General features: G+C 40.9%; 1 protein-coding gene across 2 annotated transcripts; it reads right to left on the minus strand.

Moving 5' to 3' along the window:
- NRSN1 (neurensin 1) lies at positions 1-21,241 on the minus strand. Of its 2 annotated transcripts, none has more exons than XM_055263592.2 (4): positions 21,059-21,239; positions 19,213-19,285; positions 12,971-13,168; positions 1-1,855 (listed from the first exon to the last, which is right to left on the minus strand). In XM_055263592.2, the coding sequence occupies exons 3-4, from the start codon at positions 13,157-13,159 to the stop codon at positions 1,457-1,459; spliced, it is 588 nt and encodes a 195-aa protein (XP_055119567.1). In that variant the 5' UTR covers positions 13,160-13,168; positions 19,213-19,285; positions 21,059-21,239; the 3' UTR covers positions 1-1,456. The 2 variants fall into 2 exon arrangements, with proteins under 2 accessions (XP_055119567.1, XP_055119568.1); XM_055263593.1 differs by lacking the exon at positions 1-1,855 and adding an exon at positions 4,716-6,528 and having other exon boundaries at positions 21,059-21,241.
- Between the last annotated feature and the right edge of the window lie 3,501 nt (positions 21,242-24,742).

Genomic DNA, 24,742 nt, shown 5'->3' on the forward strand with positions numbered 1-24,742 from the left:
TTCAGGTTCCGCTTGTTCACATATTTTATTTATCCAGTGAAGGAAAAAAAAAATTGGGGGGCTCTAAGGTGGCACAATTTTAAGAAAATACCAAGGTCACGTTTTCCATTTTTCTCAGTCTAATCTGTATCCATACATTAAAACAAAAGTGCAAGTGACGAGATGAACATCTTGTTGGAGAACGAAGCATCTTGTTTGAGAATGAAAACCCTTTTTAAGGTTAATATCTACCAAGGGGTTCCTTATTTGAGGATGGATTACTTTTGTTTTTATAAAAATATGACAGAATTGTATAAATTGCTAGGGCTGGATATTTAAGGGTAGGTAGTGTGAAGGCTGCTGACTCAGTGACTTTCCAGGAGTCTAATTCTGAAAGAATCCCACCATGGTGAGAGCCACAAAAACATCACAAGCATCTGTTGGGGACAGACTCGATGACACATGGCAAAAATGGAATCTCGGATGTTTGGGTAATGAGAGCCCAGAAATTTTGTGATCCAGGACTCCCATTATACAGAAGGGGAAAATTAGGACTGAGAGGTTATGTAATTTCCCCAAGATCACACAGGTAGTAGAAGGAACTAAAATTTCCTGGTTTCTAATTCAGTACTTTTGAACACTGCGTAGACTCTCCTAAAATTAATTTTTTGTCAAGATTCTAAAGTTGGCAATTTTAGCTTTTTTAAAAAAAATGGATAGCAAGATCCTGCCTCTAAAAAATTTAAAAAAAAAGCTGAGGGTGGTGGCAGGTGCCTGTAGTCCCAGCTACTTGGGAGGCTGAGGTGGGAGGATCGCTTGAGCCCAGGAGTTCAAGGCTGCAGTGCGCTATGATTTCATCACTGTACTCCAACCTAGGCAAAAGAACAGCACTTCATCTCAAAGGGAAAAAAAATGGAGAAAACAAAAAGATTTGTGAATGCTGATAACTTTGCATCCAATGTCAGGAACGTCATGTCAAGATATAGTTAAAACTCAGGTTCAGATCAAAATCAGAGAATTCCATGTTTCTGTGAACACATATGACAAAATCTTACACATAGTGAGACAGGAATGGAAGACAGCACCACGCAGAAAAGATTAGATAAACCAATATTAGAAAATAAAATGGACCACTAGCCACTGGTGAGCTGGTCTAAACTGTTCGGCACTTTCAAATAACACGGAAAATAACACACAGTCACGAACTATGAAAGAGGAGTTCCAGGGGGCTTCTGGTGGCCGGGTACAAGGAAGCACCCGTCTTAAGCAGCTGGATGCGTGTGCACAGGCTTAGGCATGGCACCGACCTCCAGCAGAGCTGCCTGAACTGAGCAAGTGTGAGTCCACCCACTATGCTGCCCACAGCTGAACACAGCCCTGGGGCAGTCAATGCCAAATCTTCTTTATCTCGAAAACCGGCCTGCTCCTTTTAACCATGGGCATAAATCAGACAAGAAGAACTGGGGTGGGAAAGGTTTCAGGTTGCCAAGAGAGGCTGGACATTTTGAACCCTGGACAAAGTGACTGGAATCTTTGTTTCCCCTGGCCCTGGAGCTTTTGTAACTGGCTGGGTGTGGGCTTTGATGTCTGCAATTCGTTCTTTAAACTTCTGCTGGAGGAATTTTTCTTCTTTGGAGTAGCTCTTTACGAACACCGACATCAGCAGGCACCCTGCCATGGATGTGCCTCCAATGCAGAAGAGAACAGCTCCTGCCAGCTTGTACATGTCCAGAGCACTGTTAAACTGGACAGCATGCGTGTCGACCACCACAAAATCGGCTTCGCCAAATGCTTCGATTTTGGGGGGTACAAGAAAGCCCACTGCCAGAACAGTCAATCCGAGGATCACAAAGACTGTACCTGAGATGAGTCCGACCTACAGGTAGATAACGACAGAAGCAAGATAGAGTGAGGAAGGTGCTTCGGCTCTCCCCTGAGTCCTCAAGGGCAGCACTTGTCTTGTTTCTTGAGAGAAGTGAATATTCCCAGTTACCCCAAATTTGCAGGAAGCACTTACTTAATTTTCTGTTGAAAAAGGTGAAAGATGATGTTTCTAATTTTAATGCCAACCAAAAACTCCAGCACTCAGCCTTGAGATATGTGTATATATCATATATATAATATATCTAAAAATATATATAATATACAATATACCTAAAGATATACATAATATATATGTCCGAAGATATATATTTTATATATGTCTAAAGATATATATATTATAATATATCTAAAGATATATAGTATATAATATATATTATAATATATTTAAAGATATATATAGTATATAATATATATTATAACATATCTAAAGATATATAGTATATAATATATATTATATACCTAAAGATATATATAATATATAATATATATTATATACCTAAAGATATATATAATATATAATATATATTATATACCTAAAGATATATATAATATATATCATAGATCTAAAAGTAGATATGTAATATATATATATAAATATCTTTAATTTGCACAATGCTTTGCAGTTGACAAAACCTTCTTTTGCTTACATTGTCTCATGTGGTCTTGAGGAACAGAAAAGTAGCCCTGATATCCAGGAGCTGGCCTTACTCTGTCCCCTAGGCCTCGATATTGTTAGAAGCTGACTAGGAGCTCACAGCAAGGCCATGCTGTTCTGCCAGGCACCATCTCACAGAACATTAACACATGCTCATTCTGTGACCATGATGAAGTGAGACAAAACAGTGCGCCTTCATAACTTTGTCTAAGCACAGACAAAAACAAGGTCCTTGTAAAAACCACAAAATACCACATGACCCCCGCTCCTGGCTAATATGAATGACGGCTACTTCTTTACTCATGATGGCTTTCGTCTCACTCTAGTCTGTCCTCTCTATACATAAGATATATTAAGATATCCAATCATACAATTGTCCCTAACAATCCAGAGTGAACTCTTGCTTCATTAGACCCTCCCCAAAATCACTCAACCAGAGCCCACATCCTATAATATTATACTTTTCACACTCTCATACTGCAATGCCCCACAGTCCCCTATGGTGACATTCTTTCTCACTGTAATGAGTAATACATCCAACTTGTTCAACATATAGGTGTGTTCTTGGTGGTTTTGGCTGGAGGACATGGACAGTCTTTGTAACTACTCACCTCTTTTCCAAATAAGCAGAGAAGGAAACTTAATTGCCAGTTTACAGGTAAAGAAATGTAGCCTCAGAGAGGGTAAGTCATGGACCAAAGATGGACAGCTATCAAGCTGCAGAGGCAGGGTTAGAAGCCACAGAGCTGATCCCCAGGCCAATGTTCTTTCTCCTTTCACATGTAGCTATTTGGGGTGTACTTGTGCAGGTGCTAGGAAGTGTTCAGAATAGCAGATGGAGGTTAAACTGCATTAGCTCAAGTTCTAATGAAAAGTAACATACTAAAGATGGAAATGATGTACCATTTGGTGGTCGACGCTCACAGGTTTGGAATAAATAGACTCATGCTTGGATTCTACCATCACCACCTAGCACTTGAATCATAGAAGGAAAGTTACTTAAAAGCTCTTGTCATTAATTTCCCCATCTATAAAATGACAAATGCTCATAATGCCTACCTCACAGAGGACTTGTGAGGACTAAATGAGACTATGCATAAAAGCAGTTAGCCTTGTATCTGGCAAAGTTATACATTGCATCTGGCAAAATTATAAATTGTAATAAGTAGCTATTCTTCTTATTTGGAAAGACACCCCTTGAAAAATTGTTATGTTACACTGGTAACAGTATTACAGTTGCTCAGCACTTGGAATAAGGAATAGCTAACACTATTACTTTTTAAAGTAATTTTTCCTTTCCTCCTGTTCTTAATTGCTTTTAGTTAGAATAACAAGGTTAGGAAAATAACCGGATACAAAATATAATTTAATCTTTAATATTTAAATTTTTGAGATAATACACTAATAAAGGAGGCTTGGCTAATAGAAGGAAAACGTATCCACAAATCTGTCACCCTAACAAAAAGGGGAAAAGGATAACTGGTATTATTGAACATCTATTATGGCCTGGGCTAATGCTAGATGTGTTTTTCTTTTAATTCTCACAAGCATCTTATGAGAAGTAGGTATTTTAATTCCCATTTCACCTATAAGAAACTGAGGATTATAAGGTTAAAGAAGCATAGTTTAGCCGGGCATGGTGGCTCATGCCTGTAATCTTAGCACTTTGGGAGGCCAAGGTGGGCGGATCATCTGAGGTCAGGAGTTTGAGACTGAGAGGTGAAGCCGGCTGGGCTTCTGGGTCAGGTGGGGACTTGGAGAACGTTTCTGTCTAGCCAAAAGATTGTAAACACACCAATCAGTGCTCTGTGTCTAGCTAAAGGTTTGTAAACTCACCAATCAGCACTCTGTAAAAATGCACCAATCAGTGCTCTGTGTTTAGCTAAAGGTTTGTAAACTCACCAATCAGCACTCTGTAAAAAGCACACCAATCAGCGCTCTGTATCTAGCTAAGATTTGTAAATGCACCAATCGCAGTCTGTAAAAATGGACGAATCAGCACTCTGTAAAATGGACCAATCAGCAGGATGTGGGCAGGGCCAAATAAGGATATAAAAGCTGGCCACCCTGCACCAGTAGCTGCAGTCTGCTTTGGTCCCTTTCCACCTTGTGAAAGCTTTGTTCTTTCGCTCTTCACAGTATGTTTTGCTGCTGCTCACTCTTTGGGTCCGCACTACTTTTATGAGCTGTAACACTCACTGCCAGGGTCTGTGGCCTCATTCCTGAAGTCAGAGAGACCAAGAATCCACCAGAAGGAGCCAATTCTGGACACAAGACCAGCCTGACCAACATGTTCAAACCCCGTCTCTACTAAAAATACAAAATTAGCCGGGCATGGTGGCACATGCCTGTAATCCCAGCTACTTGGGAGTCTGAGGCAGGAGAATCACTTGAACCTAGGGGGATGGAGGTTGCAGTGAACCGAGATCGTGCCGTTATACTCCAGCCTGGGCAACAAGAGTGAGACTCTGTCTCAGGAGAAAAAGAGAAGGAAAAAAAGCATAACTGATGGTCCCAAAAATAGCAGGTGGTGTGACTAGTTCTAACCCAGATCTGTGTGATTCCTGCTACCCATGACTTTTCTTCTGCCCCATAATACTTCACCATTACTATTTTGTATATTTCTATTATTTTTATTTGAACCTCAAAGGAGTTTTAGCCACCATATATGAACAAATTTCCAGTATCTCATAGTGTAAGGAAACTGAAAAACAGAGTCAATAGGATGTCTTCTGGAAAAAAAAAGCTGTTTTATATAAGACATAAGTACTACAGGAAAAACTGGGCTGTAAAATATAACATTTTGGATTGCTTTCTACATTTTTCTAAAAATGGTGGCATGTACATTTACCTTCCAAAACTAACCATTATTTATAACTTTTAGAAGATGACTCATATCAGAAAATTCTGAATGTAGAAGCAAAATTGATTTAACTATCCATGGTGACATGCTTCCTATGTCACTAAACTACCTCCCTGCTGAAGAATTGGCATTAATTCTCAAAAATTGAGAGTAGCCAAAAGTTGTCTTAGTTTCTGAGATTCTGAAGAGCAAGTGAGACCAGTGTGTGTCTTGCCTCCCCACAGCTCTTATTCCAGCTTGACACTCAATAAACCGTCCTGCCTGCCTAACTTAAACCATCAGACTGCTGAATGCAGAGCCACGTGATTGATTCTCAGAGTAGTCTGCTCCTCAGCTGAGCAGTGTTTTCCATGAAAATCCACTCCTGGACTATCACTCAGAAGCTAAAAGGCAAACCATGGCTTTCAGATGGCGGAATTCATGTTCAGTTGAAGAACTGGAACATGGCTGGCCTTTCTGAGCCTTCTCCCCTTTTCTATGGACATCAGAGAATCAGAGAGAGGCTTGCCCTCTGTAGTGGGGAAGACAGCACAGTGAACAACTGACTTCAAGGCTTCTGAAGGTGTTATCAATGCCAGTCTTTAATGAAAATCTCGGAGAGATGCACCCACTGGGGAATTCCAGACATGTTAAAGCATGGGAGGGACAGCGTGGGATGATAGGTATGAAGGAGTCTGTCATGAGTAGGATATGGGAGGTGAGGAGAGCAGTTGGGACTCATCAGCTTAGTCTTGGTACCATGCAGAGTACTGGAAAGGATAAAAATTGAGGGAGCGATTCCATACAGTATCATAAAAATTGTCTCTGGACACAGTTCCAAGTCAAATTGGTCCCAGGTCTAACAGAAAGAGGGCTCCCAAATGGAAAGGGTCAAAAAATTGCAATGCAGAGGTTGTTTAAGATTCTGAGGAAGCAAAGCAGCCTTGTTTAGGGTCACACAGAAGAGTTGGAATGCGTTGGGAGGGTCCCCAGGCTCAGCAGAGCAGCCTGGGGCCTTGGGGTGGTAAGGCCAATCCCAGTGGTGACAGAGAAGGGCCTCTCCAGGTGGTGACAAACTCCCGAAACAGCAGCGAGGACAGTTTTTGTGCTGTGACTTCCGATTCCACTCTTGGCTGTGGGAGGATGTGTGAAAACCCAGTTCCTGCTGCTGGAAAGGAAAATTGGAGAGGAAGGAGAACTTACTTGTATGCCAGAAATTCTGCTGGTGGGGGCTACAGGCCAGAGACTGCTGTTATTTTGACCAACGTCCTTTCATTGTTTCCCAGTGAGCTGATGAGGCCTGAAAATGCAGTTTACTCCAATAGACAGAGCTGGCAGCAGTCGCAGCGCAGCTGTTCTGGCAGAGAGGAGGCAGGAATGACTGTTGGAAGCGCGAACCTGCATGGCTGGGAAGAACGGCCTGGCGTGCGGGGAATGCTGGATGGAGCTGCATGTGCAAGGCACCATCTGGGTTAGAGGTTATTTAGGGGAAGCACATCAAGAGCGAAGATGGGTTTTTTCTTCTGCATCCGCCCTCAGGGCTGTGCTGACCTCTCCAGAGCAGGACATGAGCTCTGAGCCGTGATGTCTGCCAGCAGCGGGGGCAGACTAGCTCATCTGCCCCTGCTTGCTTCAGCTTGACACTGAGCTTTATGAAGCAAGAACCAACGCCTGGCGATGATCGAGGTCCTTCCACAGGCTGACCTCACAATCTTCTTAGACCCTTTCACCTGGGCAGTGAAATCACATCAGCTCTTCCACCTAACTTCCTCCAGCGCATAAACACATTCAACTGCCTCCATCTTCGAATGCAATTCTCCAGCTCTGCGTCCCTCTCTTCCTACTCCTTGATGTCCTTTCTACCTTTGACAGCCACGCTTATTCCTCCATGATTTCCTTAAACCTGCTTCTCCGAGGTTACAAAGGACCTCTTAATTGTCAAATCTAATGTCAAATCTAATTTCTTTTTTTAGCTCACTTAAATGTTCTACATTCATTGATATTAAACACTTATACTTTCTTGAAACCCTTTCCCGTAGTTATCTCTGGCACACTGTCTCCTCTGTGTATCTCTGCTCCAAACAACTCACTCTCAACCTGCTTTGCTGGATGTTCTTCGTAAATTATTGGTGTTCCACAGGATTCCACCCTTCCCCACCTTTCTTAGAGACAGGGTCATTCTCTGTCATTCAGGCTGGAGTGCAATGGTGCAATCATGGCTCATTGCAGCCTTGAACTCTTGGCCTGAAGCAATCCTCCCTCCTCAGGCTCCTGAGTCCTCTGGGATTACAGGCACACACCACCACGTCTGGTTCAGGAGTCTGTCCTTGACCTCCATCTATTCTTATTCACTATGTTCTCTTTAGCATTTAATCGGAAGCTACAGTTTCAACTCCCACCTGTTACCAATGACTTCCAAACCTCCAACTCCAGCCTGGATCTCTGTCTTGAGCTCTAGACCGTATTTCTGACAACCAACAGGAAAATCTACAGAAAAATGTCCCAAACACTCCTCAAACCCAAAAGAGTAAAAATGGTGCTCTGCAACTTCCTTCCCCATTTCTCTATTTGTGTTCTCCCCATCCACCCATTCGTGAAATTGTTCCTCACAGTCATAGTGGTGGATATTAAATCTTAGTCACTCTATCTCATAAAAATCTCTTGAATCTTTTCTGTCTCGTCCACTGCAGCCACTCTAATGGTGCAGGCCATTATTATATCTTGCCTGGATCATTGCAACAGTGTCCTGATGATCTCCATTGCTCCATCCTTCAAAAGCAATCTGAGAAATCTTCTATAAACAGAAATTATACCACATGGCTTCTCTTCTTAGTAGTCTTCCACAGGACATTATGTCAAGTGAAATAAGCCAGGCACAGAAAGACAAATATCACATGATCTCCCTTATATGTGGAATCTAATAGAGTTGAAATCATAGAAGTAGAGAGGAACTGGGAGGGAGTGGGAGAGGGGATTGGGAAGATTTTGCTTAAAAGATACAAAATTTCAGCTAAGAGGAATATATTCAAGAGACCTATTGTATAACATAGTGACTATAGTCCATAACACTGTATTGTGTTCTTGAAAATTGCTGAAAGAATAGATTTCAAGTGTTCTTACCACAAAAAAGGATGTGAGGTAATGCACATGTTAGTTTGATGTAGTCGTGCCACAATATATGTGTATTTCAAAACAACATGTTGTACATGATGAATATATAAAATATTTATTTGCGATTTAAAAAGCAGAGTCTTCCACAGCTCCTCTCATCTCTAGGATAAAACTAACTTCCCAAAATCTAGCAGAACTTTGAAGGAAAAAACAAGGACTTAAATTTAAACTCTGACTTAGCTTAAGAGGGGGGACTGGAGAGGTCAGGACAGATAGGAGGAACTTAACCTGGGTCTTGAGAGGAAAGAGAGGGACCGGAGTCACTTTCACAGTTAGGAAGGCTGTGGAGGAGGCGGTCAGGCCTCGCACCTGCACATCACCATCAAATGCCTCCATGACATATTAACCTCTGACATAGGCTGATACAGGTTTCTGAGAGAGGTCGAGGAGAAGGCAAGAAGGTAACCCTGAGGTGAGGAGGGAATGACTGGGGGTGAGAAGATTGCTCCCATTGGTTTGACACCTGCGTATGACGCTGCTTGCTGCATGGACAATCAAGTGGCAACAGCCTTAGTCAAGGTCAAAGGCAAAGATACCAAAAAAAATTCCACCATAGCCTGATTGATTTTGGGGCAGCAGCAATGGGTGATGGGACTATGTTACATCAATTTTTATAGATGGCATCAGCTGCAGGCATTGGGATAGATTAGAAGTGGCTGAGGCAGTCATGCAGCAACCTAGGACCTCTGAATCACAGAGAAAGTGTGTGGCACTCTGTGTATGTGTGTGTACGTGCGTGTGTGTGTGTGTTTATACCTGATTATGACATCCCAACTAGGAAAGCCTAGATTCAATATCTTGCCCCCTCACTGTATTCAAGCCGAAATGTTATGGAGAAATTTCTATTACATGGCCTTTCAGAATCTTCTGTGAGCTGGCTCTTGTATGCATTCCCAGGTTCAACTCCTGACTCTTCTTCTTCAACTTTTGAATATTTGCCCCAGCCACAGGGAACTCTTTGCAGTCTCCTGAACATGCTGTACTCTCCCATGACTCTTAGCTTTTTTTTTTTTTTTTTTTTTTTTTGAGACGGAGTCTCGCTCTGTCGCCCAGGCTGGAGTGCAGTGGCGCATCTTGGCTCACTGCAAGCTCTGCCTCCCGGGTTCACGCCATTCTCCTGCCTCAGCCTCTCCAAGTAGCTGGGACTACAGGCGCCCGCCACCACGCCCGGCTAATTTTTTTTTTTTTGTATTTTTAGTAGAGACGGGGTTTCATCGTGGTCTCGATCTCCTGACCTCGTGATCCGACTCTTAGCTTTTGCAATACTTTTCTCTCTACTGGGATGCCCTGTTCCTGCTTGCTCACGTGACCTCCTCTTGGAGCCATTTCTCCCCTAGGCTGCATCAGATACCCACTCCACCCTGCCCCTCTGTGTTCCCAGTAAGTATTGTGCCTGCTTTAAGGGGAGCACTTAGCATATTGCATTATAACAATTTGTGTACGTAGCCACGTCCCCTGTTTGACTGTGAACTCCTTCAGGTCAAGGGCTATATCTTATTCAGAGGCGAAGAAAAGATCTTCTTATTTGAAGAATATTTGCTCACCTCTGAAAAAGATCTTATTCACATCAGAATCCCAGAGCCTGGTGCATGTTGGACAGCTACACATTTGAAGAAAGAGAGGAAGAATGATACTGTGAAATAGATGTTATGCAGATGCATGCACTAAAGAATCTAACTCAGACCCATTTGATTCCAATCTCTTTTCTCATTAAGTCTTGCCACGTTCCCCACTGCTGTAAAGCTGCCTCAAGAGCAGAGTCCTATCAAAGCACTGTGAGCACAGCCCCCAGTGAGAGGCCAACATGACTCTTGCAACACTACAGTGGAAGCAGGGAAAGGAGAAGCCAGCAATTTGAACCACCTACAGATGCAATTTGAATGAAAGAAAAAAACATGAAAAAGAATCATAACAGAAACATGAGCATAGCTAGTGCCTTTTCCTGTGTTGGTACAAAGCACTTCATAAATCTGCTGGCATGAATTCACTCATATTCCCTAGGAGGAAACCCAGGAACAGTTGGTTTATCCCTTGACGGAGATGAGGTCTCTAAGACAGTGAATTCCTAGGTCAGTCAGGTTGACACTAGGCTTCTTGTGTTCTGTGGTTAAGATATACATCTAGGACTCCAGCACAATAGTAAATAAATATTTTTGGATCTTGTTTGTGCAAAATAGAAGGGAGAAAAAAAATGAAATATGAATTCTGGGGTTGGTAATTCACTGTGAGTTCTTTGTTTTAAACCCATAACCATGTTTTATTTGATGGGTTTACAGCTTCCAAATCACATGACCAGTGCTTTGGAGTTCCATGAACACTTACAATATTCTGTGTGTCAGTGGCATTTTAGGCTCTTGGCACAACAGATCTGTCAGGCAAATGCTTTTTTTTTTTTTTTTTGACAAATAGGGAAACAACCACCCACATATCTGGGTAAATACAAGATGTGCCAAGCTTGGCTGTGCATTTCATTGGCTAAAGCCAGTAAGGATTCATCAGAGGTGAGATTTCTACAGGGCAAGGATGCTGACTTGACCAGTTCTGATGCAAAGTATGTGACAACAATATGATGTTGAATTAACACAGGTCTTGGGTTATCCATGTTAACAACTGTGTTACCTAATACTTTATTTATTAACTATATTTCAACTTTTTTTCATCTAAGAACTCAGTGCTTCATACAGCAACCAGTAATAGTAGCTAATATAGCTAATGCTTATTAAGTACATACCAAGACAGTGTTAAGCTCTTTGTAAATATTATCTCATTTAATTCTCATATCTTTTATGTGGTAGGTGCTATAAGTATCACCATTAGAGGCCCCATAAGGCCAATTAATTTGCCCAGGGTTACAGAATGATTAAACAAAAGAGCTGGGATTTGAGTTCATGTAGTCTGAGGTTAGAATCTATGTTTATAATTATTATGCTATACCGCCTCCTGTTACACTACATGGCCAATAAATTGCAAGTTTATGTCAATGTCCACGTCAAAAAATTCTGGGATCTTTTGCTGCATGGACAATGCAGCAACAAAGATTAAGGAAGACCTTAGGCATTATCTAAGGTTCATCTTCTCAGTATCCCTGAAGCCTCTTCTTCTTCTTAGTTTCTACATGTTGGAATGTCCCAATGCCCTCTTCTCTTCTATGTCCACACTCTTTTCCTGGATAATCTCAGAAGTCCAGTGCCTTGTATAGATTCTATGTGTCAATGACTCCCAATCTATGAGCTGTAGATTGATATATTTAAATTGTCACTAGAGATCACTACTCGTTTGTCTAATAGGCATAACCTTTACCTAAATCTGACTACTTTTCACTATCTCCACTAACGCCACCAGCATCTTTTGCCTGGGTACTTTAACACCCTCTAAATTAATCAACCTCTTCCAGTGGCTTCCCATGTCTCTCGAGGTAAAAACCCAAGACCTCACTATGGTGTACAAGGCTCTACATAAATCATCTGTGCCTTGTTATTTTTCTTAATTCATTGCCTGTCCCTTTTCTCACCCCACTCCAACCAGATTGGAGACCTCTGGATCATTTTCGAACACACCAAACTTGTTCCCATTTCAGAGATTTTGGGACTTACTATTTTCCCAGTCTAGGATGACCTTCAGTCAGGTCTGTTCCCTCAACTCATCCTGGTATTCCTTGAGATGGCATCTCCTCTGAAAGCCTTCTACCATCAGCATATCCATATACCAGTCTCCATCACCCCCTGTCATCCATAGCACTATCACTACCTAACATTCTATCATGTGGTTTCTTTGTTTACAGCCTGTTTCCCATGATAGATTGTAAGCTCCATGAGGGAAGTCACTTTTTCTTTTCCTGTTTACCACTTTAACCTCCAGCACTTTGAACCCTCTGGCACAGAGTAGATGCTCACTAATTATCTGTTGAGGGACTAAATACATTGTCTAATGAGATTCCTTCATTTGAGGAAGCTGGGGTCAGAAAGCCTCATGATCACACACTTGGTAGAGATGGAGCTGGTATACTGACCACTGTACTACATTTCATCATTAACTCTCTCTAAATACCTAACGATTTCTTTTTAATAATTGTTGCAACTTGTCAAAATGATACTTACCATGCCTGTAAGGAAGGCTGAAAGAATATAACGTTTTGCCTATGGATGGCTTCAATTAGCGAATTTAATGGCACATTATTAATAGTAGCAATAATAATAATTCATGTGGCAATTGCACCTATTTATGTTTAACCTGCTCATCAATAATTGTGCTGTGTTTAGAGGCTTTCTTTGGCCCAAGGTTTAGATTCTTTTTTCCTAAGGTAAGAAAAATGCATTTAGTATCACCAAGAGTGATGCACACACAGCGAGTACTAAACCTCTCCATCCTCCACAGCTGCAGTATTAACCATGTCCAATAATTTTTCCATTCCCTAAGTTAAACACATGCTCCTTCCTTACCTTCCAGAATACTGAGCTCCACCTGTTAGGTGATCTTTGGATCTGGAAATCATCCTCATATTCCCAGATTGAGGCTGTACAGTCCTCATAAAACTGGTGCAGGTAGGACCGGACTCCATAGCGCTGGTACCCGCCCTCAGCTGCAGCCTGTGCCTGCCTGGACCCACAGACGTTGCTGCAAGAACTCATCCTTCCCAGCTGGAATGACAACATCCACATGGATTAATGCCACAGGCTTTGGCCACAGGATCAAAAGACATATGAAAGGTAAGAACCAGACTGAGTAATGTATGCCTAGTTGAACAGTGCTCTTTTCATTACAGAAAAGGTACTTTTAAAGACCCGTCTTTCTTGGCGGGGCGCGGTGGTTCACGCCTGTAATCCCAGCACTTTGGGAGGGCGAGGAGGGCGGATCACGAGGTGAGGAGATGGAGACCATCCTGGCTAACACAGTGAAACCCCATCTCTACTAAACACACACACACACACACACACACACACACAATTAGCTGGATGTGGTGGTGGGCGCCTGTAGTCCCAGCTACTTGGGAGGCTGAGGCAGGAGAATGGTGTGAATGCGGGAGGCGGGGCTTGCAGTGAGCTGAGATCGCACCACTGCACTCCAGCCTGGGTGACAGAGCGAGACTCCGTCTTAAACAACAACAACAACAAACCCGTCTTTCTTATAAGCTGTTCTTTTTTGCTGAATGCAAGATTACCTAAACACTCGATGACTAGAACTGCATCTCCATAAATGAAATGAGATACAACAGCACAACTCACATAAATTAGGTACACATTTAAGCATGAAGCACACAAGAAATGGCAACAAAGAAGCGGAGAGTTTTATTGCCTTGACAAGAAATCTTTAATCTCTTAGAATCTAGTTGTCTTTGCACTTACATGTTAAAGTATTGGGCAGGCGTTCTCATTTGCTGAAGATGGAGTTTGTCTTAAACTGTCCTCTCAGATTTTTAACTATGTTTCCTTGTGGATTCTACACCGCATTACTCTTACTAGTTCGAAATTTTGCCTTCTGATCTCATGTATCTTCCTCTGACATTTTAACTAATTGTCAAGTTGTATGAAGCTTTATTAAAAAGCTGCTGAGCAACTTATGCCTCATGCTTTATTAATCACAAATGGCTTGGCCAATAATTTACACCTCACTAACTCTAACACCATATATTTTAGCCATTATTTGTGGATACATCTGTCCATGTGGGTGGCTAGAGTATAATGTGGAGAGTGGACACAGCCTTTTATTATTTTCCATGAAGTGTCTAGTGTACGTAAGAACTCAGAGAACTGTTAAATAAAACTATGTCCTGGGCAGGCTGTTTGGGGCTCTGCCTTTTTAAGATGGAAATTTCTACTTTTTTTGACCTAATTGATACCCTTAGAGAGAGGCATTTATATGGATTTTGTTACTAATCATGGTTAAAAAAAAGAATTACTGAATGACAGTAATTTTGTTGAATAAGGGAATTGTCAGTTATCATCTTAATTTCTGATCTCCACATAAGCAAATAAATGTATAGCTGGAAATGTGAAATACATGTTTGGATTTTTAAATTATCCTGTAGATAGATGAGAACACATTGACACAGGGAGGGGAACATCACACACCTGTCAGGGGGTGGGGAGCAAGGGGAGGGAGAGCATTAGGACAAATACCTAATGCATGTGGGCCTTAAAACCTAGGTGATGGGTTGATGGGTGATGCAACACATCACCATGACACATGTTTACCTATGTAACAAGCCTGCACATTCTGCACATGTATCCCAGAACTTAAAGTATGATATTAAAAAGTGGAAATAATAAATATAAAATTCTGAAAGAACTCTTTAGTCAACAATATAGCTGCCACGCTATTGTTTGAGTATAAATGAAGGTGGTTATTTTTGTGTTTTCAAATAAATCAGACTTCTTCCAAAAAAATTATCCCATAGATAGTTTTAGTTATGTGGACATAGTCTATATGTGACAAAGTGAGGGACAACATAGAAGGTTATTTTTCTATTAAGCCAGGTTTTCTCAGAGCTTGTGCTGTAATCCAGGCCAACAGAGGCATATTAAATGTTTCCAATTACTTATCAAGCAACCAGCTAGTAATGTTTATCTACAAAAGAAAAATATCGATCTACAGTCCCATCAAGTGCCTATATGTGGCCACTTAGTTTGATTGGATAGAATTACGGGGCTAAAATCAAAGTTGGAACCAGGGATAGTCAGCAATTCCTTGTGCCGTGGGCACAAAGTAAACCCATTAGAACATCTTAAATATGTGCCCTTAGCTACAAATGAGTTTCGGTTAAGAATGTAGTCAAATTGAGGAAAACATGGCCCTGGTCTTAGAAAAATGGTGCTATTAATGATGACCAATAACCTCATCTTTTTAGCTGTTGGTCAATTAAAACCAACTGTTAGCTCCTGTGCTTTTTTTCTGTTTCAGGTATAGCTACCATCTAAAGAAATCACCTAGGGAAAGAGTGCAGGGAGGCAAGAGTCTACACATAAACACCCACACCTGCACCCCCCCACACACGAACACATTTGCTTTAAAACATTTAGAAAGATATGATTTGATAAAAAGTCAAGATTTTTAGAATGTTCTTTGCCTGACTAGAGCAGCAAAATCTGGCAGATCAAAAGAATATTAACCTAGTTTTAATATTTTAAGCATTAGGATGATCTCTTCAGTACCTTCTATTTAATGCTTATACAATGAAGATGATTAACAAGAGCCTATTACCATTGGTATATAAGTGGCATAATTTTAAAGGCATTTTCCTTTAAGGCATTCTAATGCAAATTTCAGTCCAGGGGAGATGGGATTGGTATTGCTAACTGCTTTGTCAACTAGGAAACTGAGGCATGGAAAAATCATCTGCTAAAGGTTACACCATGAGTCAGGGAACAGATGAAAGATGACAATTAACACAAGAAGCAGGAGTATGGACTGAATCATATACTTGCATAGTCAGAACCACCTCCTCTAAATATATATTTTCAGATTTTCAATCAAGCATCAGAGACTTTAACATGAAAAAGGGACAAAAATAGATATGATAGGATTAAAAAAAAAATCCCTCATAGCAACAGTAAGAGTTATGTTTCCTTAGATGCTGAAGTTCTTTCCCAGGATTGAGCTTTGATGCAGAGAAGGACCGTGTGATATATTATAGCCATTCCCTGCACAGTTTGCTACCAGCACACTAGGTTAAATGTTTCTGCTTTATGAGACCCAGTTGTCCAACTTTGTTAAAAACAATATGGGTAAAATCATAAAAGAGATAGAAAGTGTCATAAAACAAATGTTTTTGAGCCTGAGTGATTGAAGGCTCTACTTGAAGCCATGGAATTTTAGCTATGTTAGCTACATTCCAGAAAAGGAATTCCAAAGCGCCATACTTTCTCCTCCAGGGGCATAAAACATGAACAAGAACATGGTCTGTTTTGTGCTACCTACACAGGGCAGAGAATGGACTCTACTGCCATTTTTTGATTTGCAACTTACTGGTCAGGAGATTCCAGACAAGCTCATTAGCCTCTCTGGGCTATGGTTTCATCATCCTTAAAGTAAGAGGGTTGGACCAGATTAATCTCTAATTCCTTCCAGTTGTAGCTGTTCAGGATTTTTTGTTTGTCTGTACAGGATGACTCTATCTTTTTTTATTGAACGAACAACTAGGTTTACTGATTTCCTATATCCTTCCATATCCTCATTGACAGCTCAAATTTTTACTTTATATTAGTATGTATGCAGCTTCCCTTTAAAAAGGGCATATAACTAGTTAGGTTAGTTACTTGCTACTAGGTAGACTAAATGTTTGTATGTTGTTTAACAAGTTACTTCAGTATCACGTACGTTGCCTAAAATAGGATCCCCAAGGGTCTAGCAGGTATCACACATCTTCCCAAACATATAACTATGTGGAATTCACTCCTAGAGGAGAATGACTAGGAAGAACATGAATTTTAAAATATAACATGTTAGAGTGATGGATTTGGACCTACAAAATCTCAACAGAGAGTTACACATCTCCTAGGGAAGTCAGTAACTTTTTGTCCCCATGTTATAGTTATTTGGAATCTTATTTGATTGATGGACACTTCTGGTATCATAAAAAAGACATGTGAGGTCACTTCATGAAGTCACTTTAAAGACTGGGCAGTTGTTAAACTATATACAACAAACTAGAATTGAGACAGAAACAGAAGCTACATGCAAGGGCTTTTTACTTTGGGTTATTATTTACTTAAAGATCAAGGTTTCATAAGAATTCTGATGTCTATATTTCAAGAGCTGTAGTAGCAACAATAAAAAGGTTAAATCTGTGACTGTTGTTAATGAACATATTTTAGGGAGCCTTTTTTATTCACAGAAAGCTTTAATATCACAGGAGGTACATGGATAGAGGGGATGAGTAAACACACTCTTTAGTATTATATTTAATTCAATCCACATTAGTCTTCATTCTGTAAACACTCTGATGGAGCCTGTTGCATCCTCCCTGCCAGCATGGCCATGATGATGGGGCACAAGCAACTTTTGTGTGTGATTGTTTGGTTATCTATGAAGAGAGAGTTGTTTTTATTCTCTCTGAAGGATGCTCTACTTGCTGATAAATGAGGATCCATCCATGGATTTCTTCTTTTTATAATCTGTCCATAGCAACTGTCTCAGTTGCATGCACTGTTATACATTAAATGAATATTCAGCTCTTACCAACTCAGCACATCTATCATAACCCAGAGACCAGAGGAGGGAAAAAATTATGCTGCCACTCCCTACCAAATTCTTCTGAGAGGCTTTCTATAATCAATATATCTAAATATCAGCGTTCCATTACTTTCTATCCCCTTGTCTAGGTTTGTTTCTCTTCCTAGCACTTGTTACTATCTTATATTCTATGTGTGGTTTATTTACTTATGGTCTGATAAACCATATACATGATAGAGTGTAAGCTACATGTGGGCAGGGACATTTTCTGTACTGTTGACCACTTTAATCTCCAGTACTTTGAAACTTCCTGCAGAGTTCTACATGGGTTGGTGTGGATGAAGGCCTGAGTAGTCCTCCATTTTTCATCCTCCCCTTCCTTCAGTGTTTTTAAAGCACTACGTGCGAGGCACCTGTGAGACAGATAATAGTTATGAAGATGAGTGGGGCCAGGTCTGCCCTCAATGGACCCTTGGGTTACAAGGAGACACACTCATGAAGCAATAAACATAACAAAATGGGCATCATCAAGAGGTAAAGGGAGTACAAATGCTGAGAATTCCTTGAATAATTCCCATATTAGGGAAACAAGCTCATGCATGTGCTATTGTGATATCACTATGTGCGCCAATAGACTGTAGTATCAATGTGTTGGAAATTTAAATTCCAGTCTAATATATGCAGTTGCTTTTTATTTTCCTTTATAAATGTTCATAGCCTTGAAGCAGAAATAAATCTTTATGCCTCATGAAACTCTAAGAACATTACAGACATTATGTTCTTTGTCTTCATGGTCTCCTTGAGAGAAGAGAGGCAACAAATATGAGTGTTTTCCTGTGACACTATGTGTGAGTCAGTTGTGAGGCCAGGCACAGGCCCTGTTCTATTTATTTTCTTTGAAATATCATTCAATTTTTCATGCTGCTTTTCTCTCCCATAAAATGATTCTGAGATAATGAGACTGAGGTTCCCATTATAGCCACTTTTCCACAGGGCCAGTGCTGCAAAAGACAAAGTATAGGCACATAGACAATTTAGACCACTTATACAACACCAAGCCAAAAGGCCAGTTCCTTAAAAGATTCAGTCAGACTCATAGGGGATACAGGAAGGCATGAAAGCCTGCTAGCAGCTTTTTCACTTTTAAATCAGGCATTCTGAAATTATATAAGCATGGTCTTAAAACCTGAACCATGTTCCTACTAATGGATTATTTCAGAGATATTTTATTTTTCTGAAACAGTGGTAGAGATTGTGGCTCTATATTGAGTTATTAAAATACCTTCAAAGTCAGTGGACATGTAACCACTTTTATAATTTTTAAAAAGGAGTAACAATGTAAGATTATCTTGTTATCATTTACTTTAATTCTTCAAGATTTATTTTTTAGAAAGATACATAAAATCCAAAGCTAAAATGAGAAAAGAACCCATATTCTCTTTTAATCTCTTCTTTATCTACCTGCATACACAGGGTGCTTATGAATCTACATGTGATACGGTTTGAGTCCTACCTTTGAAGTCCTCTTTTTCTTCTTCTTCTGATTTACTCCTTGATCTTTCCTTTTAATGGTGCATTCTTCGATCCTATTTAAAAAAAAAGTCTCTGCAGAATGTAATCCAGATCAAAATCTAAATTTCATAAGTCATTCATATAACTTATAAAGAATCATTTTAATGTTGACAAAAGCATTGACAAGGAACTTCGTGTTTAAGAATTGAGATAGCTTTCTAAAAAACAAAAGTCTAAACTATATTTTAGAACTTTTCAATGGGTTCTCGTAATAATTTATAAAGGGAATGAGATGACATAAAAGGGCTTTGTAAATTATAACACACTATACATGTGCTATTCTCATTTTTATATAACTATATTCTATGTTGTTAATAATACCAAATAGACTGATCCATTTCTATTTTACAAATTCTAAATTTAAAAAAGTTCCTTGCTTCCTAGATACTTCAGAATTGATCTTTTCTGGTGCTTGGTCTTATAATGTAAAATATATGAGTCCTATAATCACTATATTTTCTGGTATGTTTACATGCATTTTACACTTTGTAAGATTCTTTGGATGATTTACTTATTAGGCTGAGTTTTACTTCTATATCTGTTTTCTTCCTATCATGATCATTTTGCTTTCCAGCTGCCTAAGAAAAGCAGGTGCCCATGCAAAATTTGATTAAAAAGCCATTGCCAACTATAAGGCTGTTGGTTTCCTACATTACTCTAGTTATGTGAAATAAGATAATAACTGGGACCATATTTTTTAAGGGATCATTAAGAGTTCTTTCTGATGAACAGGTCCCCATTTGTTTGCAGGAGAACCTGAAGACTTGAGGTGAGTAAGCCTAGCTGAGGCCTGATAAACTGTTTTCAGCATTTCTAGGGTCAGCCTATATGGACCAAAGCCAAATTGTCAAGACCCATTTACTTTCCCCCAAATTTTGTGAGTGGTGTGTGGGCAGATTTGGGGGAAAGAAGCAAATTATATTAGCCTCCTGGATCTGGATAAGCAAACGAAAACAAGCCAATCATAGGTCACTAAATTCACTACATTCTCCTCTTCCTCCCTCCCCCAACACCTGCCCTCCACCCCCATCTGTATCTCTTTCTTTCCTGTCTCTCTCTGCCTCTCTGAATTACATTTCTCTTCTTTTTATCTGTCACCTTCTCCATTTTCTCTGAAGATTCCCCACATGCCCTTCACCAAAGGCTGGCCTGATGTGGAGCCCAAGGAGCTCTCCAAGGTCCTGAAAACATTTCTGTTACAGCGCCAGGAACCAATCAAGCAAACATTAGCTGTTAAATTTCAGCTCTGTTTTCTTTGTGGCCTCCAGACTCTGACCCCCACCCTAATGTTCCTGTTTAACAACACAAAGAAGTAGGTCCTGAGATCACACCAAAACACTGAAACATCTTCAGACGTGGCACAGGAGTGGGGAGGGCCAGTGGGGGCTCAATTCAGCCTGAAAAATAAATCAAACCAACTTTGCAAACTCTAAATACATATATTTGACTCTTTCCTAATACACAACTTTTCTTATGGAAAGGAAACTCTTTAAGTTTTTAGCTGTACGCCCCTCGTGGCCACCCCCCCCCCCCCCAAATTCTTACATAACACAAACCACCAAAGCATGGAGCTAGCTCTTCCTAATTTGTATGTTTTCACTGATTTTAATAAGCATGTTTTTTGTGGAGATTGGTGCACATATAATAAACGTGAATAAAGGAGGGAGGGAGAGAACATTTATGCATGAAGAAGGAGGAAGGAAAGAAAGGGAGGAGAAGGAGAACTGGAGAAAGACATTTGGAAAATAGAAAGCCGCCACCCCTGGACTCCGCGTGGCTTTACCTACCCCCTCCGATCCCCTGACCCGTGGAGCAAATGCAGCCAGCCTAGCTGCAGATCTCTCGCTGGGGTCCCATCGCCGCCGCCGCCGCCGCTCCGCCTGGTAGAGCTCAACCCGCGCCTGATTGACAGCTGGGAGTCCCGCGTGCCCGCGCACCCGAGGCCCGCGCAGCCGCCGCCGCCGCCGCCGCCGTCGTCGCCGCCACCGCCTCCCCCTCCAAAGGGGCGGGGTTCCAGCTTTCCGAGAGCGACGAGTGGGCGGGGCCGAGCGGTCTGGCGCGCAGGCCTGTTCCTGCCTGCACCGCGAGGCTGGTGCTTCTGCTAGGGCAGCTGTCAGGGCCTCTGGAAGGCTGGTCACCGGGCCCTGCTGAGGCTCCCCAGGACCGGCACCTTTTCTGCGTTTGTGCTTCTTCAAAGCTTTTTTCTGCCCAGACCATATTTTGGTCGTAGAAGGCCGGTTCAATATACAATTATGCGTCGCATTATGATGGGGATGTGATACTCTGAGAAATATGTGGTTAGGCGATTTCGTCCTGCTAACATCATAGCATGTACTTTCCCAAACCAAGGCGGTTCAGCCTACTACACACCTAGCTATACAGTAGAGCCTATTGCTTCCAGGCTACAGACCTGTACAGCATGTTACCCTACTGAATACTGTTGGCAATTGGAACACAATAGTAAGAATTTGTGTGACTAAACTTAGAAAAGGTACAGTGAAAATACCTTATGGAACCACCGTCATACATAGAATCTGTCGTTGACTCCAACATCACTGGGCAGCGCATGACTGTAGACATTTTTAAAATGAGTGAAGAGGCAGATGGTCGTGATGTGTGTTTCTTCCACTGCCACCCTATTAGAGATGTTTTCTGTCCCTGATGAGACACAAGGTGAGGAGCTTCTCTTTGCTGGCAGAGCACTGCCCAGATGAAGAACCTTCTCACCTCTTTGAGTATTGGGTAGTTTCAATCCTCACTCTTTCCCTTACTCTACCGTCAGGAAGTCCAAATGGGTTTGATGAAAGAAAGATGAAGAAAATAAATTAAATTATGACATTCAAGAAAAAAGCACAAATGCATAAATGCAATAGCTTAGAAAATGTGCACAGGTGTGGGCAAGTTAGTGTATGAATACAATAACCTCTGCTTCAGGAGACTTTCTGCAGATCTCTCGTAAATGGCATTTAATAAGAATAATTACTAAAATAGTTAACATTTGCATGGCTATACTACACATAATAATAATACCTAACATTTACATAGTGCTGACTATATGCCAGGCATTATGTTAAGTACATTACATATATATTAATTATATGTATATTATATCATTTAATCCTCACAGCAACCCTATGTGGTGGGCATTCTCTGATCCAGATTTTACAGATGAAGAAGCTGAGGTACAGAAAAGTGACAGGCACCCACGGTGATACAGACTCACAGTTACTTGTCGAAGGTCATATAGCTACTAAATCTGCAATCTGCAAGATCTCCTGGAAAGGGTTAAGGATATAAGTGATATTTTGCCCATTATTTCCTCACTTCCACATAGGTTTCAGGAAAAAGCCTAAAAAACACTAAGAAACACCTCTGTCTTGTTAAACAGTGGGCAGACCAAAGCAAATTGTTGAGCAAATGCTTAGGGGGCCACCAAGGAGAGGGAAGGCTTTGTCTTGTTTCTTCCTTGCGTCCACAACTCTAGCCCAGCCCTCTTCAACACAGCTTAAATCTACAGGTGCCACTTGTTTCTTTCTCCCTTCCCAGTCTGCATAAAACTACACCTTTTGTGAATTTTAACATATTGCTTGTTAGCTTGCAGTGTGTGGATCCACTGAACACTTAAATGTGGCCATGTATGTTTTTGCATCCTTGAAAGTCTGTAAGAATCAGCACATATGTAAAACTCCAGGGGCTCTGAGCTGCTCTTCTATCAGAGATTAGGCTCCGGGAAGGGAAATGTCTGCCTCGTTGGTGTCTGCTAAGTGTCCTGGTCTCTACTGGTAATGCATCCGTTCATTCAGAGGGTAGTCTAATTAAGACTTACGGTTGGAGTTGCCTCACCACTCTATGCCCCACTTTCCTCATCTATTAAGCATTTATAATAATACTTACTTCATAGGGTAGTTAAAAGAATTAAATGAAATTATATTGATAAGGCATTTATCACAATATCTGGTACATAGTAAATACTCAATAAATTCTAGATATTATTATTATATTATTATTGCTATTTTAATTTTACTATGATTTAGCTAAACCTTTCAAAAGCCGCTGAGTATTTTCAGCTTGGAGTCTCAAGAATTCTAAGTTTCCCAGGCACTTATCATTTGCTCTATCTCTTCTTTTGCCAGATTCGGTTCCAACTTGTGCCATCTCTGGCCCCTCTGCTGAAGTTTCCAATAATGTGGAAATGCCTGTCAAGGAAACTGGGAGTAGCACAGGTCTTCTAAATTCCACCAGTACATCTGCTTTTGGCTCACTTTCAACGAAGTAACTGGTGAGATAAAATAAAACATGGTTCACACACCTCAGGATGCCTTTAACATGTGAATTATCACCATTATTTTGCTTTTCACAAATCATAGTTTCTATTTATCAGTTTTGCAAATATCAAGGAGCAAAGATGATTACTTTGAAGCAACTGTGTTGACTTAGAACACACCATACAATTTCCCTGGGTTATAGTATATGGAAACACTTAGCAGTGAATAGCTTATTAATTTATTATTCAACACACATTTGTTGAATGTCTGCCATTTAGAGCACAAATGGCGAGGGACAAACAGAAGCATATGAAAGTCACAGAGAAGAGGGGTCAGGAGAGGCTGTAGTTTCCTCCTGGGTTGTTTTCCAGAAGGGATGCTGTGATTAGTCAGACTGCTTTTCTTTCTTTCTTTTTTCTTTCTTCCTTCCTTCCTTCCTTCCTTCCCTCCCTCCCTCCCTCCCTCCTTTCCTCCCTCCCTCCCTCCTTCCTTCCTTCCTTCATTCCCCCTCTTTCTTTCTTTCTTTCTTTCTTTCTTTCTTTCTTTCTTTCTTTCTTTCTTTCTTTCTTTCTTTCTTTTTCTCTTTCTTTCTTTCTTTCTTTCTTTCTTTCTTTCTTTCTTTCTTTCATTCTTTCTTTTGTGACAGAGTCTCGCTCTTGTGCTCTTGTTGCCCAGGCTGGAGTGCAATGGTGTGATCTCAGCTCACTGCAACCTCCTCCTCCCGGGTTCAAGTGATTCTCCTGCCTCAGCCTCCCAAATAGCTGGGATTACAGGCATGTGCCACCATGCCCTGCTAATTTTGTATTTTTAGTAGAGATGAGGCTTCTCCATGTTGTTCAGGCTGGTCTCAAACTCCCGACCTCAGGTGATCTGCCTGCCTCGGCCTCCCAAAGTGCTGGGATTACAGACGTGAGCCACCACGCCTGGCTGTCAGGCTGCTTTTCTAACCTTGTATCTCATCACACTGAAAGTATTTGGTGTTCTTCACACACACTTTGCAGCTTTTTAACCCTTCTATTTACTTCAGTGGTTCTTTTTGTTTCTTCCTGCATATCTGTGTCCTCATGTGCTACCTGTTCTTCAAGTCCTAGCACAACTGTCACCTTTTCAATAAAGCCTTTGATGTGCTTCAGTACAATTCATTGTTCTTGGTTTTGTACTCCTAAGCATCTAGTTTTACCTGTGTTAGGGTACTAACAGGTATTC

The sequence above is a fragment of the Symphalangus syndactylus genome, chromosome 23 (assembly GCF_028878055.3).
Source record: "Symphalangus syndactylus isolate Jambi chromosome 23, NHGRI_mSymSyn1-v2.1_pri, whole genome shotgun sequence".
Classification (NCBI taxonomy): Eukaryota; Metazoa; Chordata; class Mammalia; order Primates; family Hylobatidae; genus Symphalangus; species Symphalangus syndactylus.